Genomic DNA, 21,811 nt, shown 5'->3' with positions numbered 1-21,811 from the left:
CCGTGGGTTATCCGTAGGTTGCAGAGCCTCTCTGTAGACTATGTGCACCTCTCAGAAAGAGCATGGACAGCACATGGACATGAATGGTCACCAGTGGCTCTCAGTCAAACGGATGGCGAAGTGATTGGTCACATAACATAAATGGTGCATTTATATAACGCTTTTATCCAAAGCGCTTTACAATTTGTTCCTCACATTCTACCCATTCACTCACATATTCACACACCGACGGCGGAGGCAACCATGCAAGGTGCCAACCTGCTCATCGGGAGCAGTTAGGGGTTAAGACACTTCGACATGCTGCCCGGGAGGAACGGGAATCAAACCGGGAACCTCCAGATTACCAGACGACTGCTCTACCTCCCGAGCTACTGTCGCCCCAAACGTAGATGTGAGGAAGCCCCCCTAGGCTTTCCAATGTGCTCTCCATGGTGCTAGCAAAGCGCCTTGCGCATGGTTATAACAGGGTATCTTTGGAGTATTAAATCCAGGGGTGCGTTGCTCATGGGACGGGGTTGCACGCTGAGCAACCGGCTCTGTGAGCAGAAGCACGCGCACGCACATGCACGGATGTGCACGCGCGTGCACACAGGAATGCGCTGCACTCGACTGATGCGCCAACTCGCCAAGTACCCACCTGGCTACTTTGCATAACAATAGCGCAGGTCGTCAGGTGTGTTCAAATACGTTCTCAGATACATTCACACAAAACTTGTGAATGAAATGTGTTACATTCCATTCGTAGAGGCAATTAGGCACTGTCTTTAGTCTGTGCACATGCGAGGGAACATTTATGCGCATGCGCGGGAGCGCGCACACATGTCCGGGAGCCTGCGTGCACGTGGCGTCGTTAAAACACAGTGCAACCAGCTTTGAAATCATCAACGCACCCCTGATTAAATCGTCTTAAAAAGTATTAAATTCATAACTCTCAATGTAAGGTCTTAAAAGGTATTAAAAAAAAGTAAATTTGCACTGGTATAAAAAGAAATTGGGGCGGCACCCCGGCTGTCGGGAGATGAAATAATATTAAATATATGAAATATTTTTGTATTCAAGTCATTGTTTTTTACAGAGCTACCGGGAGCTTGGTGCATCTGGCGAGAGCTTGTGTGGAAAGTGCGAGAATTTAAATTGCAGTGCAAGTGCAGCCGCCAGTTCAGTGTCGCTATGAGTTGTTGTTGTTTTTTTGCTAGTATGGTCGTGAAATTGGTATCAAACCTTGCTCTAAATGGTATTAAAAAGGTCTTAACCTGCAGATACCCTGTATAAACAAGGCCTAACTAGTGCACCCTCTGTGAGAGGACGTGAACTGAGAGGATGGTGGAAAGCCAGCAGCGATGGAAGTGGATCGTGCCTGAAGGGTAGACTAAAAAAGGTGCCTGCGAGGTGTGAGAAGCCAGACATAATTGAAGGTGATAGTTTTTCCATGGGAGGCGGGTTGACGACTCGCTACCACGTGGCGCTGACCGCGCCGAGCTGTCACCTCCTCTGTGCCGGGGCAACGCCACAGGGCCACGCCGAGTGACAGACAACCTCCCAAAGGGTAATCCGCTGGCTCCAGGTGCACCGTGTGGAACTATTGTGTTCCACAGACGACCCCTGCTCCTCGCGCCATGTGACCTTTCTATTTCAGGGCCCGCAATTAGCAGGGGGTGACCCTCTCTGTTTATGTTGAATGTCTCCACGCAACCCTACACAGGCGTGTTTGAAGACTGGAATGCCATGGTGATGGTGGAACATTGGAGCTGATCTGAGGCCAGCGGAAAGCCCCCCTCCCCCCCCCCCCCCCCCCCCCCCCTCCCGGAGGGTGACTGGAAGGATTCCTCTCGGTTAGAATGCGTTCTCCTGCGCAGAGAGTTGGATGACGTTCCACTGTCAAACGCCTCAGCCCAAAGAGGAAGTAAACTAACCTGTGTTACCTATACACTCTTGTTATTTTCCTTAACATATTGAATAAATAATAATAATATTATATGTTATATTATTGTCCCCAAAGATTTGTTGAAAAAAAGTTATATAATTTTATTTCATAGCGTCTGTGCAGCCTTGTTTATTCACTGTGTCCATGGAAAACGACGATGAACACAGCCATAAAGATATGGTTTCCTTACGCAGAAAAGATAGTTAATTTACCTTTTCTGATTACTCAATCACTGCATAACTCATAAATGTTCAGACACGCATTTGGTTATTAGTGATACTCTGTATACACCCCAATTCAAAGTTATTGCCACATTTTTACAAGTAATTTGGTCACGGATGTCCAGATTTGGTACAGGTTTTGTCTCTCTTGGGCAAAGGTGTGTAGCAGGCTGTGACGTACAGGCGTAGAGACAGAGGTGTTCAGCAGGCTGTGACGTACAGGCGTAGAGACAGAGGTGTGTAGCAGGCTGTGACGTACAGGCGTAGAGACAGAGGTGTTCAGCAGGCTGTGACGTACAGGCGTAGAGACAGAGGTGTGTAGCAGGCTGTGACGTACAGGCGTAGAGACAGAGGTGTGTAGCAGGCTGTGACGTACAGGCGTAGAGACAGAGGTGTGTAGGCTCTGCGCTGACATGGCTGTCATCATACCTCAATGACCGCTCCTACCAAGTGTCATGGAGAGGGACCCTGTCGGCCACCCGCCCCCTGCGGACGGGTGTCCCCCAGGGCTCGGTTTTAGGACCCCTTCTCTTCTCCCTCTACACTAAATCACTGGGTAACATTATCACGTCTCATGGCTTCTCCTACCATTGTTATGCCGACGATACTCAACTCTTCCTCTCCTTCCCTCCCTCAGATATCCACGTCTCTGAGCGGATCTCGGCCTGTCTGTCCGACATCTCCGCCTGGATGACGTCCAACCACCTCAAACTGAACCTAAGCAAAACAGAATTGCTCCACCTGCCGGCCAAATCCTCCCCCCTAACCGACCTTTCAATCACAGTCGAGAATGCAGCTGTGACTGCGTCCCCGACCGCCAAGAACCTTGGTGTTGTCCTCGACGACCAGTTGAACTTCTCTGCTCACATCGCAGCGACGACCAGAACCTGCCGATTCCTCCTGAGCAACGTCAGAAGGATCCGCCCCTTCCTGACAAAAGAAGCCACCCAACTCCTCGTCCAATCAACAGTCATCTCCCGCCTCGACTACTGCAATGCACTGCTCGCTGGCCTCCCTGCCACTGCCACTAAGCCTCTTCAACTCATTCAGAACGCAGCGGCCCGCCTGATCTCAAACCTACCGAAGTCGGCCCATGTCACCCCACTTCTTAGGGACCTGCACTGGCTCCCCATTGCTGCACGAATCCGCTTCAAGGCCCTCGACCTAGCATACCGTGCGGCAAAGGGAACCGCTCCCGCCTACCTCCGGTCAATGGTCTCTAACTACACACCCTCAAGACCCCTACGCTCTGCATCTTCTGGCCGCCTCAGACCTACTCCTATCCAAGCTCCGGGAGGGTCATCAAAGAGAAGTCGCCTATTCTCAGTCCTTGCCCCACAATGGTGGAATGAACTACCCACCCCAGTTAGGACAGCCGAATCACGTCCAATCTTTCGCCGTCGACTAAAGACGCACTTCTTCAACCATTATCTGAATTTAAAAAAACTATAAAAAAAATAAAAAAAAATCTAACCCTAACTAACCGTACTGTCATGCACTTGTCCTAATAAACTAACCTACACTGTAGCACTCAACACTTTGATGAACATTGTTACTCAGCTGATAGAGTTGTGCCCTTCCTGATGGCTTGTCGTACAGAACTTGTAAGTCGCTTTGGATAAAAGCGTCAGCTAAATGACTAAATGTAAATGTAAATGTGTAGCAGGCTGTGACATACAGGCGTAGAGACAGAGGTGTGTAGCAGGCTGTGACGTACAGGCGTAGAGACCTGCCTGAAGAAGTCCACTATTATCCCTGTACCCAAAAAATCCAAGCCTGCTTGCCTCAACGACTACCGCCCTGTAGCTCTCACCTCCATAGCCATGAAGTGCTTTGAGAAGCTAGTAAAGGGCTACATCTGCTCCTCCCTCCCCATCAACATGGACCCCCTGCAATTTGCATACCGCCCCAACAGGTCCACGGAGGACGCCATAGCCCATGTGCTGCACACAGCAGCATCACACCTGGACAAGAGGCAGGGGAACTATGTGAGAATGCTATTCATCGACTACAGCTCGGCATTCAATACCATAGTCCCCTCCATACTCATAGCCAAGCTCAGGGACCTGGGCTTGGGCTATGACCTCTGCCAGTGGGTCTTGGACTTCCTGACTGGCAGACCCCAGGTGGTGAGAGCAGGCAACTGCACCTCCTCATCCATCACCCTCAACATAGGGGCCCCCCAGGGCTGTGTTCTGAGTCCCCTCCTCTACTCCCTGTACACACACGACTGTGTGGCTCAGCGGAGTAGCAATACAATCATCAAATTTGCTGACGACACAGTGGTGGTGGGCCTGATCTCTGCCAACGACGAGAGGGCCTACCTGGAAGAGGTCAAGGTCCTGGCGGGATGGTGCCAGGAAAACAGCCTCTCCCTGAACGTCAGCAAAACAAAGGAGATGATTGTGGACTTCAGGAGGTCGGGGGTCAAGGACTACAGCCCCCTCAGCATCGACGGGGCACCGGTTGAGAGAGTCAACAGCTTTAAGTACCTCGGAGCCTACATATCCGAGGACTTGACATGGACCACACACATTGACAGTGTTGTGAAGAAGGCACGACAACGCCTCTACTTCCTCAGGCGCCTAAGGAAGTTCCAAGTCAGTCAGAAGATCCTTAAGAACTTCTACTCATGTACAATAGAGAGCATCTTGACCGGCAACATCACCTCCTGGTTTGGGAATAGCACTGCACAAGACCGAAGCAGACTACAAAGAGTGACACGTTCAGCCGAACGCACAATTGGAGGGGGGCTCCCCACCCTCCAGAACATTTACAACAAGCGTTGCACGGGCAAGGCTAAGAGAATCATTAAAGACTCCAGTCACCCGAACAACTGCCTCTTTGAACTGCTGCGGTCAGGCAAGCGATACAGGAGTCTCAAGGCGAGCACAGAAAGACTCAGAAGAAGCTTCTATCCCCAGGCCATCAGGCTGCTAAACGAACAATGAATGAACACTACACAACAACAACCACCAAACGCACATAGCACACACATCCACACGCACACACTCACTTTAAACAAACACACTGTAGCACCCACTCCACACACTTTATAGCACACACCCACTTTAAACAAACACACTGTAGCACCCACTCCCCACACTTTATATTTATTGATGAAGGATTGCACTACAACTCGTACACCTTACTGTAAATTGTACCTAAAATTGTACCTCATCCCATTTCTGCTTTGCACTAGATAGTACTGTACATTAGTACACTGCATAGTATTGTATATTATATGGTAACTCAGAACATTGTACATATGTCTATACCGAACACTGTGACCTCATTTTTCTTCTTCTAAATTACATGCTATATTATGTTATTTGATACTACCTTGTCTAGCACAGTCTCTGGAGCGTAACAGTAAGAAGCATTTTGTATGAAAGTATTCTGTACTTCTGTATGACAACTATTAAAGAACTTGAACTTGAACTTGAGCTCTGTGTGGGGGTGTGAGAGTAGAGAGTGCTGTCACCACCTCTCTGAGGAAATGGATTTGTTTAGTTGATTGGTATTCTTATCTGTCAGGCTCAATTTGAGTTTGAAGACTAATTATTATTTTTTTCCTGCACAAACTACACATACACACACACACACATGCAGTAGATATATCCCCTTATCTTCCCATTACGTAAATTATATTATATATTATATATAAGTCAATGACAAAATTACATAGTCGCAGAGTTGTTTACACACACCTGCAACTGTCACCCAGCCTTTTAACTGCAATTTGTCTGTTCTGCTTCATGTATTACATACCTTGCCATTTTATGTTTTTGGCTGTTTGTTTGATCTGTGTTTTAATTATTTCCCTTACCCCTGTGATGTCTCTGTCTCTTTTCTATTTTATTTTATTAAATGATTTTGTCCCCTTTCCCTGTTACTCTTCAAGAGCCCCTTTGTCCTCTTGCCAAGCCGTCATTGTAAAGTAAGAATTTCTTTACCTGCCTGGTTAAATACAATTTTAATAAAACATTAATCAAAAAGCATACAGTAGGCTATAGGTATTGCAATACATATTGGTAAGTATTCTATATAGGTATTGCAATACATATTGGTAAGTATTCTATATAGGTATTGCAATACATATTGGTAAGTATTCTATATAGGTATTTCAATACATATTGGTAGGTAGGCTATATAGCTAGGTATTGCAATACATATTGGTAGGCTATATATGCAATACATATTGTGTTTGTGTGGTAATCTTTATGCTATTTTCTGTGTTTCCAGGAGTTCCCTTGGCTCACCCGTTCTAACCTCTGACCTCAGGGATCACATGGCCTTGCTTCCAATGTATTGAAGTACAGAAGTGACAATTATCCTCCGAGAACTTTACTTTGGAAACTACAAGACAACATTATATTAATAATAATAATTTCTTAAAAAAAATAAAAATAAAAAATAATAATAATGATGATTGTTTCTATGAAATGTTTTAATTCCTGTTTACTACATAGTAGTATTACCTGAGATGTTCTATGTGATCAACAATCATTAATTGTTGTGGTGTGGTATACATATAAAATATTGTTGACTATTTCTCTGTTTTATAAAATTATCATATATTATTCACTTAAAGGAGCTCTAAGTGGTATTTTCTTTGTTAAAATAAGTGATCTACACTACAGCATGTTAAAATAATATATCTACATTCCGACAGCCACACTACAAAAATTGTCTGATTAAAAATAAGAAATTAAAAACAAATGTGTAATTGAAACAAGTCAACTAGTCTGCCAGTGCAATAAGCAAATCTGGTTTGGCAAGATTTCTCAAAATAAGTAAAAATATCTAGGGTTCTCCTGATTTGATAAAGTGTGAAGGGATACCAGACAATGTATTTTGTGTTTACTGCGGAGTGGAGTGACCCATATGTTACTTACTGACCAAACACAGTATATCACTGATGGTTGTTAGAATAAGTGTTAAATAACTCCACATTCCAACAAAAAAATACCACTTATAGCACATTGATTGTTGTGGTGTAGTGGTATACATAAAATTTCGCCGACTATTTCATATATTCACTTCAAAGTTCAACATGACACATAAGAACATCGTCAGGATAAAATTACCATATCGTATTATGCAACCTCTGTGTGCGCGTGCCTAAAGACAGATTCTATATGTTGAGTTGAAATTGTCTGCTGCTGCTCAATAAATTATATGGATCTGTGTTAGCAATGCATTGTATTATACTGTACACTACAGCCGGCTGCTATCGTTCACAGTCCCGTTTTCAGCCAATGAGCCTTTTCGTAAAAGCAGGCGATTCATTTGATCGAGGATTGTGTGATGTGGACCAATTAGCCTATCACCGCGATTATGTGACTTTTTTTTCTATACCCGATTATAAAATATTGTGAAATTTAAAAAAGAATTGCTTAACACCAGCGGCATTAATAATGTGCATTTTATTTGACCCATTTTGTAATAAAATAATGTGGCTAACGTTAGACGAGGCTCCTGTGTTGATTGATTGATTGAATGAAAACTTTATTAACAGATTGCAGAATGTGTACAGTACAGCTCAATACACACAATTGTTAAAGGGGTGCAGACCAGAGAAAGACTTTAGTCTTGTTTACATCAGGGTCCCCCATTTTCAATTCACCCGGAATTGTGTAGCGTGCAGTGTCATCATCATAAAGTCTGTTATTGTGTCTGATCTCCCCGAGAGAGGAGCGGAAAACCAGCCCTGCAGTAGTAGAGTTCTAATATTGGCGCTGAGGGCAGCTGGCAGCAGGCTGACTCCTTTAATTTTAGCGCACACTGATGCAGAGGAAAGATTTAATGGGCATTGGTTGGCACAGCCTGCTACCCCCCTCCTGAAGGCTCTGCAGAGGTAGTGTGGTGAGGAGAGGAGAAGAGAGAGAGCAGGAGAGAGAGAGAGAGACTGCTGGAGTATACTCCGCTGTGGATCAGAATTACAAAGTCAAGAGACAATTTTATTATAACGCAGCAGCATGATTCTCCTAACGCTTGGATTTTATCTCCCACTATTGTTTTGTTATGTCTTGGCTCAGTCCTCTTTCTTGGACAATATTCTTTCATTTCCAGCAGGTAAGGGCTCAGTTATGTTTGTTGCGTGTTTATTCGCTTAGGATTTCTTCTTCATGCAATAGCGCGTGTGTGCTTGTACCGTGGTACGTGTGTGTGTGTGTGTATCTGTTGACATGCATACAGACAGTAAAGTATGTGTGTGTGGTGGGGGTATACGCATGGAAACGGTGAAACCGTTATACGGATGACAGCCTATGTTTTTTTTTTATTATCCTTGTTTGTTTTTATTTTGCTGTTCCATGAGTCAGACGTCACATACTGGAAATGTCTCTATAAATAACCAGCCAATGCCATGTACAGTTCTCAGTGGGTAGCCAGTTCATATCTCTCCTGCACTGGGAAGATTTCGTCTTCTCGGTGTCATGATTTGACACTATAGCACCTGTTGACAGCTGTTACCATCTCCCCGTCATCCATCCCCAGTTTGCTGTCGTTCTCCCTTATTATCACGTGCAGAGGGACGGGTCATTGTCATATTATGTTGACTTTTAGTTCACTTGTGTGTATATAAATCATTTGAGCATATTCACTTCTTTAAAGGCCCGAACTGTGATCCAAACGTATGAGCAAAAATGATGAATGAATGTTTGCATTCTCTCGTCGATTACTCGATTGATTGATTGTACATTTTATTAACCGATTGCAGAATGGGTACAATACAGTACGGCTCAATACACACAATTGTTAAGGGGATGCAGACCAGAGAAAGACTTTCGTCTTTTTGTCAGGGTCCCCCATTTTCAATTCATAACATGGTAATCCATTACTCGTTGATACGATGACTAACACACTACAACGGGTAATTGTGATATTTTTATTGTATTTGTTCCCGTGGCTGTAACAGGTTTGTTTACGTTGGTAATGTTTGTAACACTGGATTAAAACAGATCTATATTCCGATTTACAGTGAGTTACGAAAGTTCCAAACAAAGTGTGTTCCAGATCAAAACCTTCGAGAATGTATGTGAATATATCATGCCATATTGATAAACAGCACATAGATTTAATCTCTTCTGAAGTTAATTGTTACCCCCACACACACACTGTTTTTGACACGATTTCCCTGGTGACTTCAGGCCAATGTGATGAGAGTTAGCATTCATTAGCTTACATTAGTGCGAAGCAGTGAGATAGGATGTCTCTTGAAGTGATCGTCACCTAGTTTTAACATCTGACATTGTTTCCTGTGTGTGACTACCGCATGTTCACAATTTGATTAAAGCACTTAGGATCCAGATCAAGTTATAGGCCTATACTGTATCAGTGTAAAGCAGAGTTATGATTTCCCCTGATGTATTTGTCACCCGACATAATTTGCTGTGTGACGTACCATATTTGCACTTAAGGTCCATTTGATTATTAATAATTTAACACTTGACATCATTTCCTGGGTGTGACTTTAGGTGAAGTTGATTAAGACTTTAGCGTTCACATCAGGGTATAATATCATTGCAAAGCAGAAGGATGTAATTTCTTATGCAGCAGTTGTCACATATAGTTTTGACACCTGACAATTGTGACTTTAGGTGAAGTTGACTAAAAGACTTTAGCGTTCACATCAGGTTATCATTGCAAAGCAGAGAGATGCATGTGATTTCTTATGCAGCAGTTGCCACCTCTAATTTTGACACCTGGTATACTTTCCGGTGTGACTTTAGGTCAAGTCGATGAAGACTTTAGTGTTCAGATCATATCATTGCAAATGTTACGCCTGACATCATTTCCTGTGTGACTTTAGGTCAAGTCGATGAAGACTTTAGTGTTCAGATCATACTGTATCATTGCAAATGTTACGCCTGACATCATTTCCTGTGTGACTTTAGGTCAAGTCGATGAAGACTTTAGTGTTCAGATCAGGTTATATATCATTGCAAATGTTACGCCTGACATAATTTCCTGTGTGACTTCTACCACAGCTCTCAGATCCCAGGAGGAGCCGCAGAAGAGATTCACCTCCTGCTGTTTACTGAGTCCGCCCCCGCCCCCCCTGTTTCCTCCGCCCCCTGCACTGTGGCGCCTCAGTCAGGTGACCTGTCCTTGTGGGAGATACCTGATCGTTGTTGATTTGCCCTTGGCTGATATCCAAACTGCCCCCCCCCCCCCTTAGATCTCTCTCTCTCTCTCTCTCTCTCTCTCTCTCTCTCTCTCTCTCTCTCTCTCTCTCTCTCTCTCTCTCTCTCTCTCTCTCTCTCTCTCTCTCTGTCTCTCTCTCTCCCTCTGTCTCTCTCTCTCCCTCTGTATCTCTCTCTCCCTCTGTATCTCTCTCTCTCTCTTCCCTCTGTCTCTCTCCCTCTGTATCTCTCTCTCTCCCTCTGTATCTCCCTCTCTCTCTCTCTCTCTCTCTCTCTCTCTCTCTCTCTCTCTCTCTCTCTCTCTCTCTCTCTCTCTCTCTCTCTCTCTCTCTCTCTCTCTCTCTCTCTCTCTCTCTCTCTCTCTCTCTCTCTCTCTCTCTCTCTCTCTCTCTCTCTCTCTCTCTCTCTCTCTCTGGGTCTGGGTCGAGATGGCTCTTAGCAGGTCCTTCAGCGAATAGGTTGTCAAGTACGGCGTGTTGATAAGAGGAGGCCGGAAAAGTAGCCCTCTTTGAGATATAACCAACACGTCCACAGTTAACTCGGATGTGAAAAGTAGCCCTCTTTGAGATATAACCAACACGTCCACAGTTAACTCAGATGTGAAAAGTAGCCCTCTTTGAGATATAACCAACACGTCCACAGTTAACTCAGATGTGAAAAGTAGCCCTCTTTGAGATATAACCAACACGTCCACAGTTAACTCAGATGTGCGCTTATTCTCTCATTGTAGCCGGCAAGTGTCACGGTGTCTTTTAATCTCGTATCTGTTACTGAACATTAGATTAGAATAGTATAGTAGTTTATTCAGTCATCATCTCACACAATACAATATATATACACCATCATTTAACAATATTTGATTTGACAGTGACTGAAAAGGTACAGACTGAAGCATAATGCTTATACATGCCTGTCCTATATTCTTAACAAAATTACAAAATTAAGACTCCAAAACAGTATTCTAAAAGAAAATAACAAAAAAAGTATTATTCACCTTTGTAGTTTTCAAAAATAGTTTTACAAACCATTTTCTTAAAAACCAAAAGCAAATTACTCATTCTTAACAGTATTGTTCCACAAGTTAACCCCAATAATAGAAATACACCTCCTTTTAATCCCTTTCTTAGCTTTTTGAACAGTACATTTACGAATATCTCTCAAATCATATTTTCTTTCATGTATTGAAAAAAACCTTTGCACCACGTCCGGGAGTAACTTTGCTTTAGCTCTGTAGATTATTTGCATAATTTTATAATAAACCAAATCATTAAATTTCTCTCAAATCAAGAATAAAGAATCAAATTCACAAGTACAGTACAATGAAAAGAAGAGTACAGAGTAACAGTAAAGTGCAATAGTGATATACAACGTACAGGTGATTAAACTGGGTATAAAATATATAACTTAGTACTACTGAGTAATAGTGCTAATCAGATGTATGTACAGAGTTGTAGTATCAATATATATACAGGTATAAAGACAGTATGGTAGTAAGTCATACTGGCCGGCAGTGTAACTAGTAAGAGTAGGTAAGGAATATGTACAGATATAGATATAGTATCTACAGATATCTAAAAAGGATTATATGCAGGTATACGTACAGACAGATGTGGATAGATACATATACAGTAAGAATATATATATATATATATATAAACAGTATTGTATACATGCTATCATATAGGGTTATATGGGTTATATGCAGGTGTATAAGTAGGTATATAGGTATATAGAATAATTGTATGTAGGTATATTCAGAGAGATATGAATATATATATATACTATAGTATGAGGTAGGTAGTTGTGATTATTAATGATGATATAACATGAAGAGGATTTGAAGAAAAGGGGTTAATTGTTTGATTCTTACAGAATGAAGACGGCTCGTCTACTCAGGGAGGTAAGGTGCCGGAGATAGAGGAGGAGAAAGGACCCACCTGTCCTTCAGGTGTCCCCGGGCAGGCCGGACCCCCTGGAGTTGAGGTAGAGACAGACACCACCCCCACTCTCTTCCCTATAAATATCTGCTGTTGACATGGTTAGTTAAAAAATAGTTCACTGCTTCCATGACAAAGCATGTCATTTGATAAGATAAGATAAGATAAGATATTCCTTTATTGATTCCCTTCGGGGAAATTCTGGCTTCATCGTGGAGGATGGTACACAGGTATGGGCATGGATAATAGTAGAAATACATAAATATAGGCAATAAAATTTGATGTGAATATAAAAAATATGAGGACAAAAATAAACAGTGTAAACAATATAATTAACTGAATATAAAAATATGAGGAAAAATAAACAAAGGTACAGATGAGGGTCTCTATGCCCTATTGGTTATATTATACGTTACAATAAATATAGGCAATAAAGAATTTGAATCTGAATACATACTATGATAAGAGTAAAAATAAACAGTATACACAAGGTGATTCGGTGACACTGGTTTCCAGTGCGACCGGCTAACTAACCAAACCCGGCCAGTGTTGACTGAGAGCGTCCCCCTGCAGGCCGTGCGTGCGTGGACGTTCTGGATTTGCCAGATTTTTTTAGGAGGGAGTTCTTCAAGGATGTATACCGGGGTCCTTCCTCTTTTACGACCCGAGACACGTGTGAGTTCCTGCAGGGACGGGGGATTACTCCCTACACCACCACAGCCTGTTAACGCTCCTCATTTAGCCCAGACGCAAATAGCCTTTTTCCACCGCCTGCCAGTGTCTACTCTCCACGCAGTCATTCTTAGAAACTCTCCAAAGAGTCTGTCTGCCTGGAAAGACGTGCTCCTGTCACATAAATTCCAGTGACAGCCCTTGTGCGTGTGTGCGTGTGTGTGTGTGTGTGTGTGTGTGTGTGTGTGTGTGTGTGTGTGTGTGTGTGTGTGTGTGTGTGTGTGTGTGTGTGTGTGTGTGTGTGTGTGTGTGTGTGTGTGTGTGTGTGTGTGTGTGTGTGTGTGTGTGTGTGTGTGTGTGTGTGTGTGTGTGTGTGTGTGTGTGTGTGTGTGTGTGTGTGTGTGCGTGCGTGCGTGTCAGTCATGTGGGATGGGTTATGACCATTTTGGTGCAAAAAGCCGACGGTGACTCCTTGCAAGTTGTGATCTCATCATTTTGTAAACGGGCAGCAGTTTCTTTATTCTTTTTTACCTGTCGCCATCAAATCCTGGCTGATGTTTAATTTTTTTTTTGCTCTGTTGGCTTATCTCAGTTCTCTCATTACACGGGCACCTCCACTCTGCTGCAGCAGGGCTTCTGTATATCAAAAGGAGGCAAACGGGGCACTTTCTAAATCAATAGCGATCACTCAGCCCTTAGCTAATTGAGACTGCAGAATTGGAAGTAGGCTTCGGGGGAGTGGCAGGGAATGTCCGGTTGTATGCTGTGGGGAAAACAAAGTGGGTGCAGAGTGCAGACTGATATCTGTGTGATCGTTCTCTCTCTCTCTCTCTCTCTCTCTCTCTCTCTCTCTCTCTCTCTCTCACACCAGGGTCCACCTGGCTTACCTGGTATAGAGGGGTCTAAGGGAGAAAAGGTAAATCGTAAAGTGCTGTTGTCCTGCAACATCTTTCATAACATTATTTTATTCATTAATTTCATTGCAAACTTTTATTTAAGGTTTCCCTCATTTACAGTCACGTCGAGTGTACATACAGAAATAAGCATAAACAATCACACAGCATAATACAATCACACAGCATATAAAATCACACAGCATATAAAATCATAACAATAAGATAAAATGATGAGACAAAAAGCAAGGATAACAAATAAATTCAATCACGTACAACTTGATTGACAAAGGTTGGATCAAGGTTTTAAACTCTGCAACAGAGAGGAGAATCGCAAGCTTTAAGGACTGTTCATTCCATGAGCTAGAGGGGCATCATAGCAAAAGAAAATACAGATTTACCCTGTTCCGAGCAAACTCAAGGGACCTTAGGGACCAGCCAGTCACTAGAACGGGTTCCATAGGTTCCAAAATTACATTCCAATAATGATGTAGTATAAGTCTAATCAATCCATTTCATTTTGGTTTTTTTAGATACTGTAGAAGATATTACACTTTCAGCATGCTTCTATTGACGAGATATCCCAAACTCGTTTCGATTCCAAAGATTCACTTAAAAGCTTGTTGTAAAAATGCAGTTGTCATGACTACCGCCTCTTGTCTGTTGTCAGGGAGAAATCGGAAGACCTGGACAAAAGGTGAGAGTCTCCATTAATCATTCCATTTTTCCGCTAAGTGGATTTACTCAAATATGAGATACACTGCCTTAGCCAGCCCGCTGGCTGTAACTCATACTGCCGCCACGAACCTGCTTGTGTACATTATGAAATTGTGGGGCGAGTACAACCTTGAAAGGACGGCGCAGGACATGTGGGATGCTGAGACGAGCTGTTCTGATGCCAAAACAGTGAGCCGCCCTTACAGAAGGGGACCTCGCGGTCACACCGTCGACTATCCGACAGACATTCAGCCTCCTGCCTCCCTGTCAGACGACCCTCTCACCGAAACGAGAGGACAAGCCCCCCACCCGGCTATATTTGACATTCGAGAGACAACTTTTGACGAGGACTGAGCCCCCTAAATGAGCAGCCGGCGCGGTCGGGGGTGGTAAGAACAGTCCCACCGGGAGCCCTCCGCGTGGCTGCTGGTCAGATGGAGCAGCCTTGCAGCATTGCAGTACAATTTAGCTTAGTGCTTCAGCCGGGTCATAAATCATTTTATTTCCCACAAGCACTGGCTCCTGTTCTATATACAGCCCATCATTTAATTAAAGTGAGCAAAGTGACAGGGCTCGTTAAAGTCATTCTGCCTCCACATGTGCAGCTGCACCCACGTCTGATGAATACTGTGGCCGGCGGGTTGTTAGCATGGGGCTCGCACTCACCACTAATCCTCCTAACGTTCGCAGTAAATGGACGGAAAAGACGCCGTCTTGTTACTCGTCTTTTAGTGTTTCCATTTCACAGTAGTAGCTCAGAGAAAAGAGGAACTCCTACACGCTGTCTTTTTATTCTCTCGGTTCATTTTACACGGAGTCAAGCGTTTTTCTTATTTCAGAAAGGGTTAACTGCTGTTTCAGTTGTGACTGCGTTTATAATGAAACACGAGATACTTGTGCCCTAATGATAAGGATAAGCACTCAATCAATCCAATCCCCTTGCCAAGCATCTATGCTACTCATAGTGGTCAATTAAAAAAGTCGTATGTGTGGTAGGATACGAACCTGGTTTAGGGTAAGGGGTGTGGGTGCAGGAGGAAATGGTTAAAATGTGAGCTCCAGGTATTGACAATGCCGATGCTACATACAGTATCCTACCACATGGCCCAAATGGCCACCACAAGCCAATGTGTAGATAGATAGGCAGCGAGAGTAGAATATCACCAGGGTTATAAAGTGTAGATAGATAGGCAGCAAGAGCAGAATATCACCAGGGTTATCAAGTGTAGATAGATAGGCAGCGAGAGCAGCACATCACCAGGGTTATCAAGTGTAGATAGAGAGGCAGCGAGAGCAGCATATCACCAGGGTTATCAAGTGTAGATAGAGAGGCAGTGAGAGCAGCACATCACCAGGGTTATCAAGTGTAGATAGATAGGCAGCAAGAGCAGAATATCACCAGGGTTATCAAGTGTAGATAGATAGGCAGCGAGAGCAGCATATCACCAGGGTTATCAAGTGTAGATAGAGAGGCAGCGAGAGCAGAATATCACCAGGGTTATCAAGTGTAGATAGATAGACAGCGAGAGCAGCATATCACCAGGGTTATCAAGTGTAGATAGAGAGGCAGCGAGAGCAGAATATCACCAGGGTTATAAAGTGTAGATAGATAGGCAGTGAGAGCAGCATATCACCAGGGTTATCAAGTGTAGATAGATAGGCAGCGAGAGCAGAATATCACCAGGGTTATCAAGTGTAGATAGATAGGCAGCGAGAGCAGCACATCACCAGGGTTATCAAGTGTAGATAGAGAGGCAGCGAGAGCAGCATATCACCAGGGTTATCAAGTGTAGATAGAGAGGCAGTGAGAGCAGCACATCACCAGGGTTATCAAGTGTAGATAGAGAGGCAGCGAGAGCAGAATATCACCAGGGTTATCAAGTGTAGATAGAGAGGCAGCGAGAGCAGCACATCACCAGGGTTATCAAGTGTAGATAGAGAGGCAGCGAGAGCAGAATATCACCAGGGTTATCAAGTGTAGATAGAGAGGCAGCGAGAGCAGCACATCACCAGGGTTATCAAGTGTAGATAGAGAGGCAGCGAGAGCAGAATATCACCAGGGTTGTCAAGTGTAGATAGATAGACAGCGAGAGCAGCATATCACCAGGGTTATCAAGTGTAGATAGAGAGGCAGCGAGAGCAGCATATCACCAGGGTTATCAAGTGTAGATAGAGAGGCAGCGAGAGCAGCATATCACCAGGGTTATCAAGTGTAGATAGAGAGGCAGTGAGAGCAGCACATCACCAGGGTTATCAAGTGTAGATAGATAGGCAGCGAGAGCAGAATATCACCAGGGTTATCAAGTGTAGATAGATAGGCAGCGAGAGCAGCATATCACCAGGGTTATCAAGTGTAGATAGATAGGCAGCGAGAGCAGAATATCACCAGGGTTATCAAGTGTAGATAGAGAGGCAGCGAGAGCAGCACATCACCAGGGTTATCAAGTGTAGATAGAGAGGCAGCGAGAGCAGCACATCACCAGGGTTATCAAGAGGGCACCTCCCTGCAACACAAGTTCTACCTTAGAGACGACGCATGCAGCTCAATGGGGCACTTCGCCAAAAAAGACAATGCTGATTTATTTTGCACATAATCTCACACACATCCAAAAACCCTAAAACCTTTTTTTTGTGCACACATTCATTTCGGTTGACAGTTACTGAGAATAAATGTGTTTGAATATGGCCACCAGTGATGTCATCTGGGACATTGAATCGTTGTGTTAATTACAGCGCCATGAAATTATGTAGATGAACAAATCTTATAGGGACTGCTGCCTTATCATTTCATTGAGCTGTAATTAACACCCCAGTGGATTCAATGTCCCCGATGACATCACCGGTGGCCATATTCAAACTAATTTACTCTCAGTAACTGTCAACCGAAATTAATGTGTGCATGCAAAAAAATGTTTTAGGGTTTTTGGATGCATGTGAGATTATGTGCAAAATAAATCAGCATTGTTTTTTGGTGAAGTGCCCCTTTAAGAATATATATCGATAGAACAATTAGAACGTTCTTTGGTGTGGACCCCTTTAGCCAAAGAAGGGACTGGCATCCTGTCAAATCAGGCCTGCCAAGGGTTTGTGGCAGGGGGCACCAGAGCCCACCCCCTTCACCTGGTGGTACCAGGGCGGAAGCTGAAGGAGGTGGCGGGTTGGACCGCTTGGAGAGATGAAAGACTTCCGCGGATCTGCAATTTTCTGTGGTTTCTATTTCAGAAATGGTCATTTGTGAGATCAATGTAGATCCAAAGTAGTTTCTTTGGTTTTGTTTTTGGGAGGATTAGGGGGAGGTACTTGTAGACCATGGCACATTGGATTATTGAAACTGATGACGTAGGAACTTCTATCAGTGCTCCATCAGTGTGACGTAGGAACTTCTATCAGTGCTCCATCAGTGTGACGTAGGAACTTCTATCAGTGCTCCATCAGTGTGACGTAGGAACTTCTATCAGTGCTCCATCAGTGTGTTTCTCACCACGGTGTCTATCCCTCCTCCCAGGGCCGGACTGGTCCTCCTGGTCTTCCAGGAAAATCGGGACTAGGCGGATGGCAGGGAACAAACGGGCCCAAAGTGAGTAAGTCCTATTTCATAGACAACGCTGTCCCAGGATATGATATGATATCAGGCACGTGCACAGATAGGGCCCAGGGGGGGCTTGAGCACCTGTCCTCAGAGTCAAAAATGGCCCTTTCTTTCCCTGCTGGTGTTAATTGTATTTAATTTTTATATATATTCTTTTATTTTGTATTGAAAGATTTGATTAAATATGAAGAGGGAAATGTATAGTAGTATCCCAAAAAAAAACACCATATCCATTTAAAACATCGTGTGATATTATGGATGTCGGCAGTGGGAATAGTGCGTGTCAGTGAGGTGAGTGCCCTTGTTTTTTTTTGCTTGAGCCCCCGGCCCCCAACATGTCTGTGCACGGCCCTGTATGATATGATGTAATGTGATATGATATGACATGATACAATATGATGAAATTCGACATGGCGCCTATACAATACGATTGATATGATACGACGCGATACAATATCGTATGGCCACACATGCTCACCAATTATTTGGATAAAAAATTGGGGGTTTAAAAAAAAAAAGAATGTGTCTTATTTATGATGTGTCTTCGTGGCAGGGGGAGAAGGGGGACTCGGGGCTGATGGGATTGCCTGGAACAAGAGGACCAATCGGACCCAAGGTGGGTGGAACAACATCAATAAGAGAGAAATGGCGTGTGATGGACAGCAGAAAACCAGTTTAACCCTTTCACTACCACACTACAGAAGGTTAACCCTTTCACTACCACACTACAAAATGTTAACCTTTCACTACCACACTACAGAAGGTTAACCCTTTCACTACCACACTACAGAAGGTTAACCTTTCACTACTACACTACAGAAGGTTAGCCCTTTCACTACCACACTACAGAAGATTAACCCTTTCACTACCACACTACAAAGGGTTAACCTTTTTACTACCACACTACAGAATGTTAACCCTTTCACTACCACACTACAGATGGTTAAACTGTCACTACCACACTACAGAAGGTTAACACTTTCACTACCACACTACAGAAGGTTAACCATTTCACTACCACACTACAAAGGGTTAACCCTTTCACTACCCCACTACAGAAGGTTAACCTTTCACTACCACACTAGAGAAGGTTAACCCTTTCACTACCACACTACAGAAGGTTAACCCGTTCACTGCCACACTACAAAGGGTTAACACTTTCACTACCACACTACAGAAGGAAAACCTTTCACTACCACACTACAGATGGTTAACCCTTTCACTACCACACTACAGAAGGTTCTGTTTCGTAATGGCTCTCGCTCAGCGTCACTACTGCACTGTACTTCACTCGTGCACGCGCACTGAATAAAAAATTCCACAATGTACCTTTACATCCCAACATTCGTCTGGCCACACCCCTATCAGCTTACCTTCATAAGCAGGTGTGTGGTCACCTACTCGCCTCCTTCTTCGCTTTCACCACAAGGAAGTGCCTTCGGTAGATCCCCACTTGACGAGGTTGCTAGTTGAAGAAAGTTGAGACGTGATTACATTGTGCTTATTTTTTTCTTCTCTCATAAATATTCAAGAGAAAAATCTAAGTCATAATGTCTACTTCGGAGAGTCGCAGAGCCACTCTCCACCAGCGGTTCTCCATTTCCGCCTCCGTCGTGCGTCCTGGTGCTGGGCTGTTGTCTCTTTCGTGGTTGACAGCCACGCCCGGTAGGCGTCCGATGGGTAGTTTGCCTCTCCAAGGAGCTGGTGCACCGGTGCTGCCGCCGCCGCGGTGGCCCGGTAGTAGCTCTGGTTCCTCTGCTTCCGGGGAATCGTCCGTTGTTGAGCGGCCGGTTCCTTTGGTTCCGGAGGATTTGAGACGCAAACCTTTTGCGTCTGCTCGCTCCCGTCGCAAGGTGGTGGCTTGCAGACGCGAACGGCCTGGATTTGGTGAATTGCTGGAGCCCAGTGAGGATGCGTCGGTCTCTACCTGCCCGATGGAAACTGAGGATTACATGGTAGAGGCAGACGGGTTCTTATTTGAAGGCCCGGTAGAGGCAGGGATCCCGCCCGTCCAGGTAACACTGGAGGGGGGTGAAATGTCTCCTTGGGGCGCCTTGTTTGAAGACGTCGGGGAAGACCCTCGGACTCATCGACAGGATGCCCTACTATCAGCCACATCAGACTGTGGCTCCTTGACCAGTCGAAGCCTGCTGCATGTGAGGGATGCGGGCTCGGTGGAAGAAAGTCTGCAGGGGGAACTGCAGGCTTTGTTTCCCGAGCTTATGGCGGTGGCGGCCGCTGCAAACGGCGTGCCGCTGCCGCAGCCACTGCCTGTCCCTGTCCCTGATGATCTCATAGGTCATCTCTGGCAACGTCGCCTTGTGAGAGGGGTGGACGTTGTCTACCCATTTTTCCCCTCAATGGGGGCCTATGTTCGTCGGGGCCAGGTTGTATCTCACATCATGGGCCTCACCCCCGCCTACGTGCCAGTTACGAGGGTGGCGGGTTTGGTCGACGGTATGAGAGAGGGCGTGCCACGGCTTGATAGGCCGATGGCCGCGCTCCTCTGTCCAGAGGTGGTGTGGGAGCCGTTATGTAAGCCGGTTCCGCAAGGAAAGTCGGCAAGGCGGTTGGCGTACTGGAGCGACCAGTCATTTATCGCCGGAACACAATCTTTAGCCGCAGCGTCTAACATCGCGCAGCTGGCAAGATTCGTGTCCGGGGTATTGACGGGCGGCATGGAGCTGAGTGATGAACAACATGACCAGCTCACCCAGGCGGCAGGAGCTATCCTGCATCTGACGCAGCTGCAGGCTATAGCCGCTGGGAAAGTGCGTGCCCTGGCGACTCTGAACCAGCGCCACCTTTGGCTGGAGCAGGCTTGTGTACCGGAGAAGAAAAGAAGTCCTCTTCTGACGGCACCCCTCTCCGATGCTGGACTGTTCGGGACAGCCCTGCAATTGATGACCTCAACGTGCAGAGAGATGGCAGAGGAGAGATCCGTGCTCCAACCCCATTTTCCCCCTCCCGACATCGCCGGTGGAGTCAGACGGCTACCACGTCGTCGAGCTACCTCCGCCGTGGCTGCTACTGCCTCCACCGCCACTGCTGGCCCGTCGAAGAAGGCCAGGAGGAGAGACGGTGCTGCTGCTGCAGCCGGCCCATCTACGACCGGAGGAGACGGTAGGGATCGCCGTGACCAGCAACCGATTCTCTACCGTCCCTCCGGGGCTTCTCGGGGTGGCAAAGCCCGAGCGGCTCGAGGCAGCAGACGCCGCTAGACCCAGTGACGTTTTTCCCCTGCGGTCCCCTCTGTTTACCCCTCCCCGGCCTCTCATATAATTTTGTTTGCTCATAAATAAAAAGTCCCCTCTAAAGGGGGACTGTATTTTTTGTTAACAAACTGTGTGTTTCTTCACCAAAACATATGATGAGGTTGCAAAGTGTGAATCTGCACTAGTATACATTGATGGAAGGGTTACGTTCGTGTTATGAGCTTAAGCAAGGTCTGCAGCATACACTCGGTTATAGAAAGGTTTCTATCTCGGCCTGACACTCCACATGCAGGTAGAAGCTGGTTGTATGGTCTGTTGCTTACACAAGAAGTAATGTTGAGCTACAACACTGTTGTGTTAGTTGCAGTAATGCTCGTATACACACGTTCCACGGCCTAGCCGTTACTCTCTCTATCAGTGTTTTTCTATGTACAACATGGAATGCGGGTGTAGGATTCACACACACACACGACTTGGTTTTGTTGTAAACCCT

General features: G+C 45.1%; 2 protein-coding genes across 2 annotated transcripts in view; both read left to right on the top strand.

Moving 5' to 3' along the window:
• Positions 1-7,599, top strand: part of hacl1 (2-hydroxyacyl-CoA lyase 1) — a 33,149-nt gene extending 25,550 nt beyond the window's left edge. Inside the window, exon 17 of the mRNA XM_084337033.1 lies at positions 6,391-7,599. Within this exon, the coding sequence (XP_084193159.1) occupies positions 6,391-6,423 (33 nt within the window). The 3' untranslated portion in view covers positions 6,424-7,599. The remainder of the gene's footprint in view (positions 1-6,390) is intronic.
• A 527-nt stretch (positions 7,600-8,126) lies between these two features.
• Positions 8,127-21,811, top strand: part of colq (collagen-like tail subunit (single strand of homotrimer) of asymmetric acetylcholinesterase) — a gene marked incomplete at its 5' end in the record, with an annotated part of 44,662 nt that continues 30,977 nt past the window's right edge. Inside the window, 7 exons of the mRNA XM_084336706.1 lie at positions 8,127-8,223; positions 10,140-10,249; positions 12,168-12,278; positions 13,776-13,820; positions 14,468-14,494; positions 18,020-18,091; positions 18,657-18,719. Of these exons, the coding sequence (XP_084192832.1) occupies positions 8,127-8,223; positions 10,140-10,249; positions 12,168-12,278; positions 13,776-13,820; positions 14,468-14,494; positions 18,020-18,091; positions 18,657-18,719 (525 nt within the window). The remainder of the gene's footprint in view (positions 8,224-10,139; positions 10,250-12,167; positions 12,279-13,775; positions 13,821-14,467; positions 14,495-18,019; positions 18,092-18,656; positions 18,720-21,811) is intronic.

Source organism: Notolepis coatsorum, assembly GCF_963971535.1.
Source record: "Notolepis coatsorum genome assembly, chromosome: 19".
Taxonomy (NCBI): domain Eukaryota; kingdom Metazoa; phylum Chordata; class Actinopteri; order Aulopiformes; family Paralepididae; genus Notolepis; species Notolepis coatsorum.
This window is presented reverse-complemented; position numbering and strand designations above follow the sequence as displayed.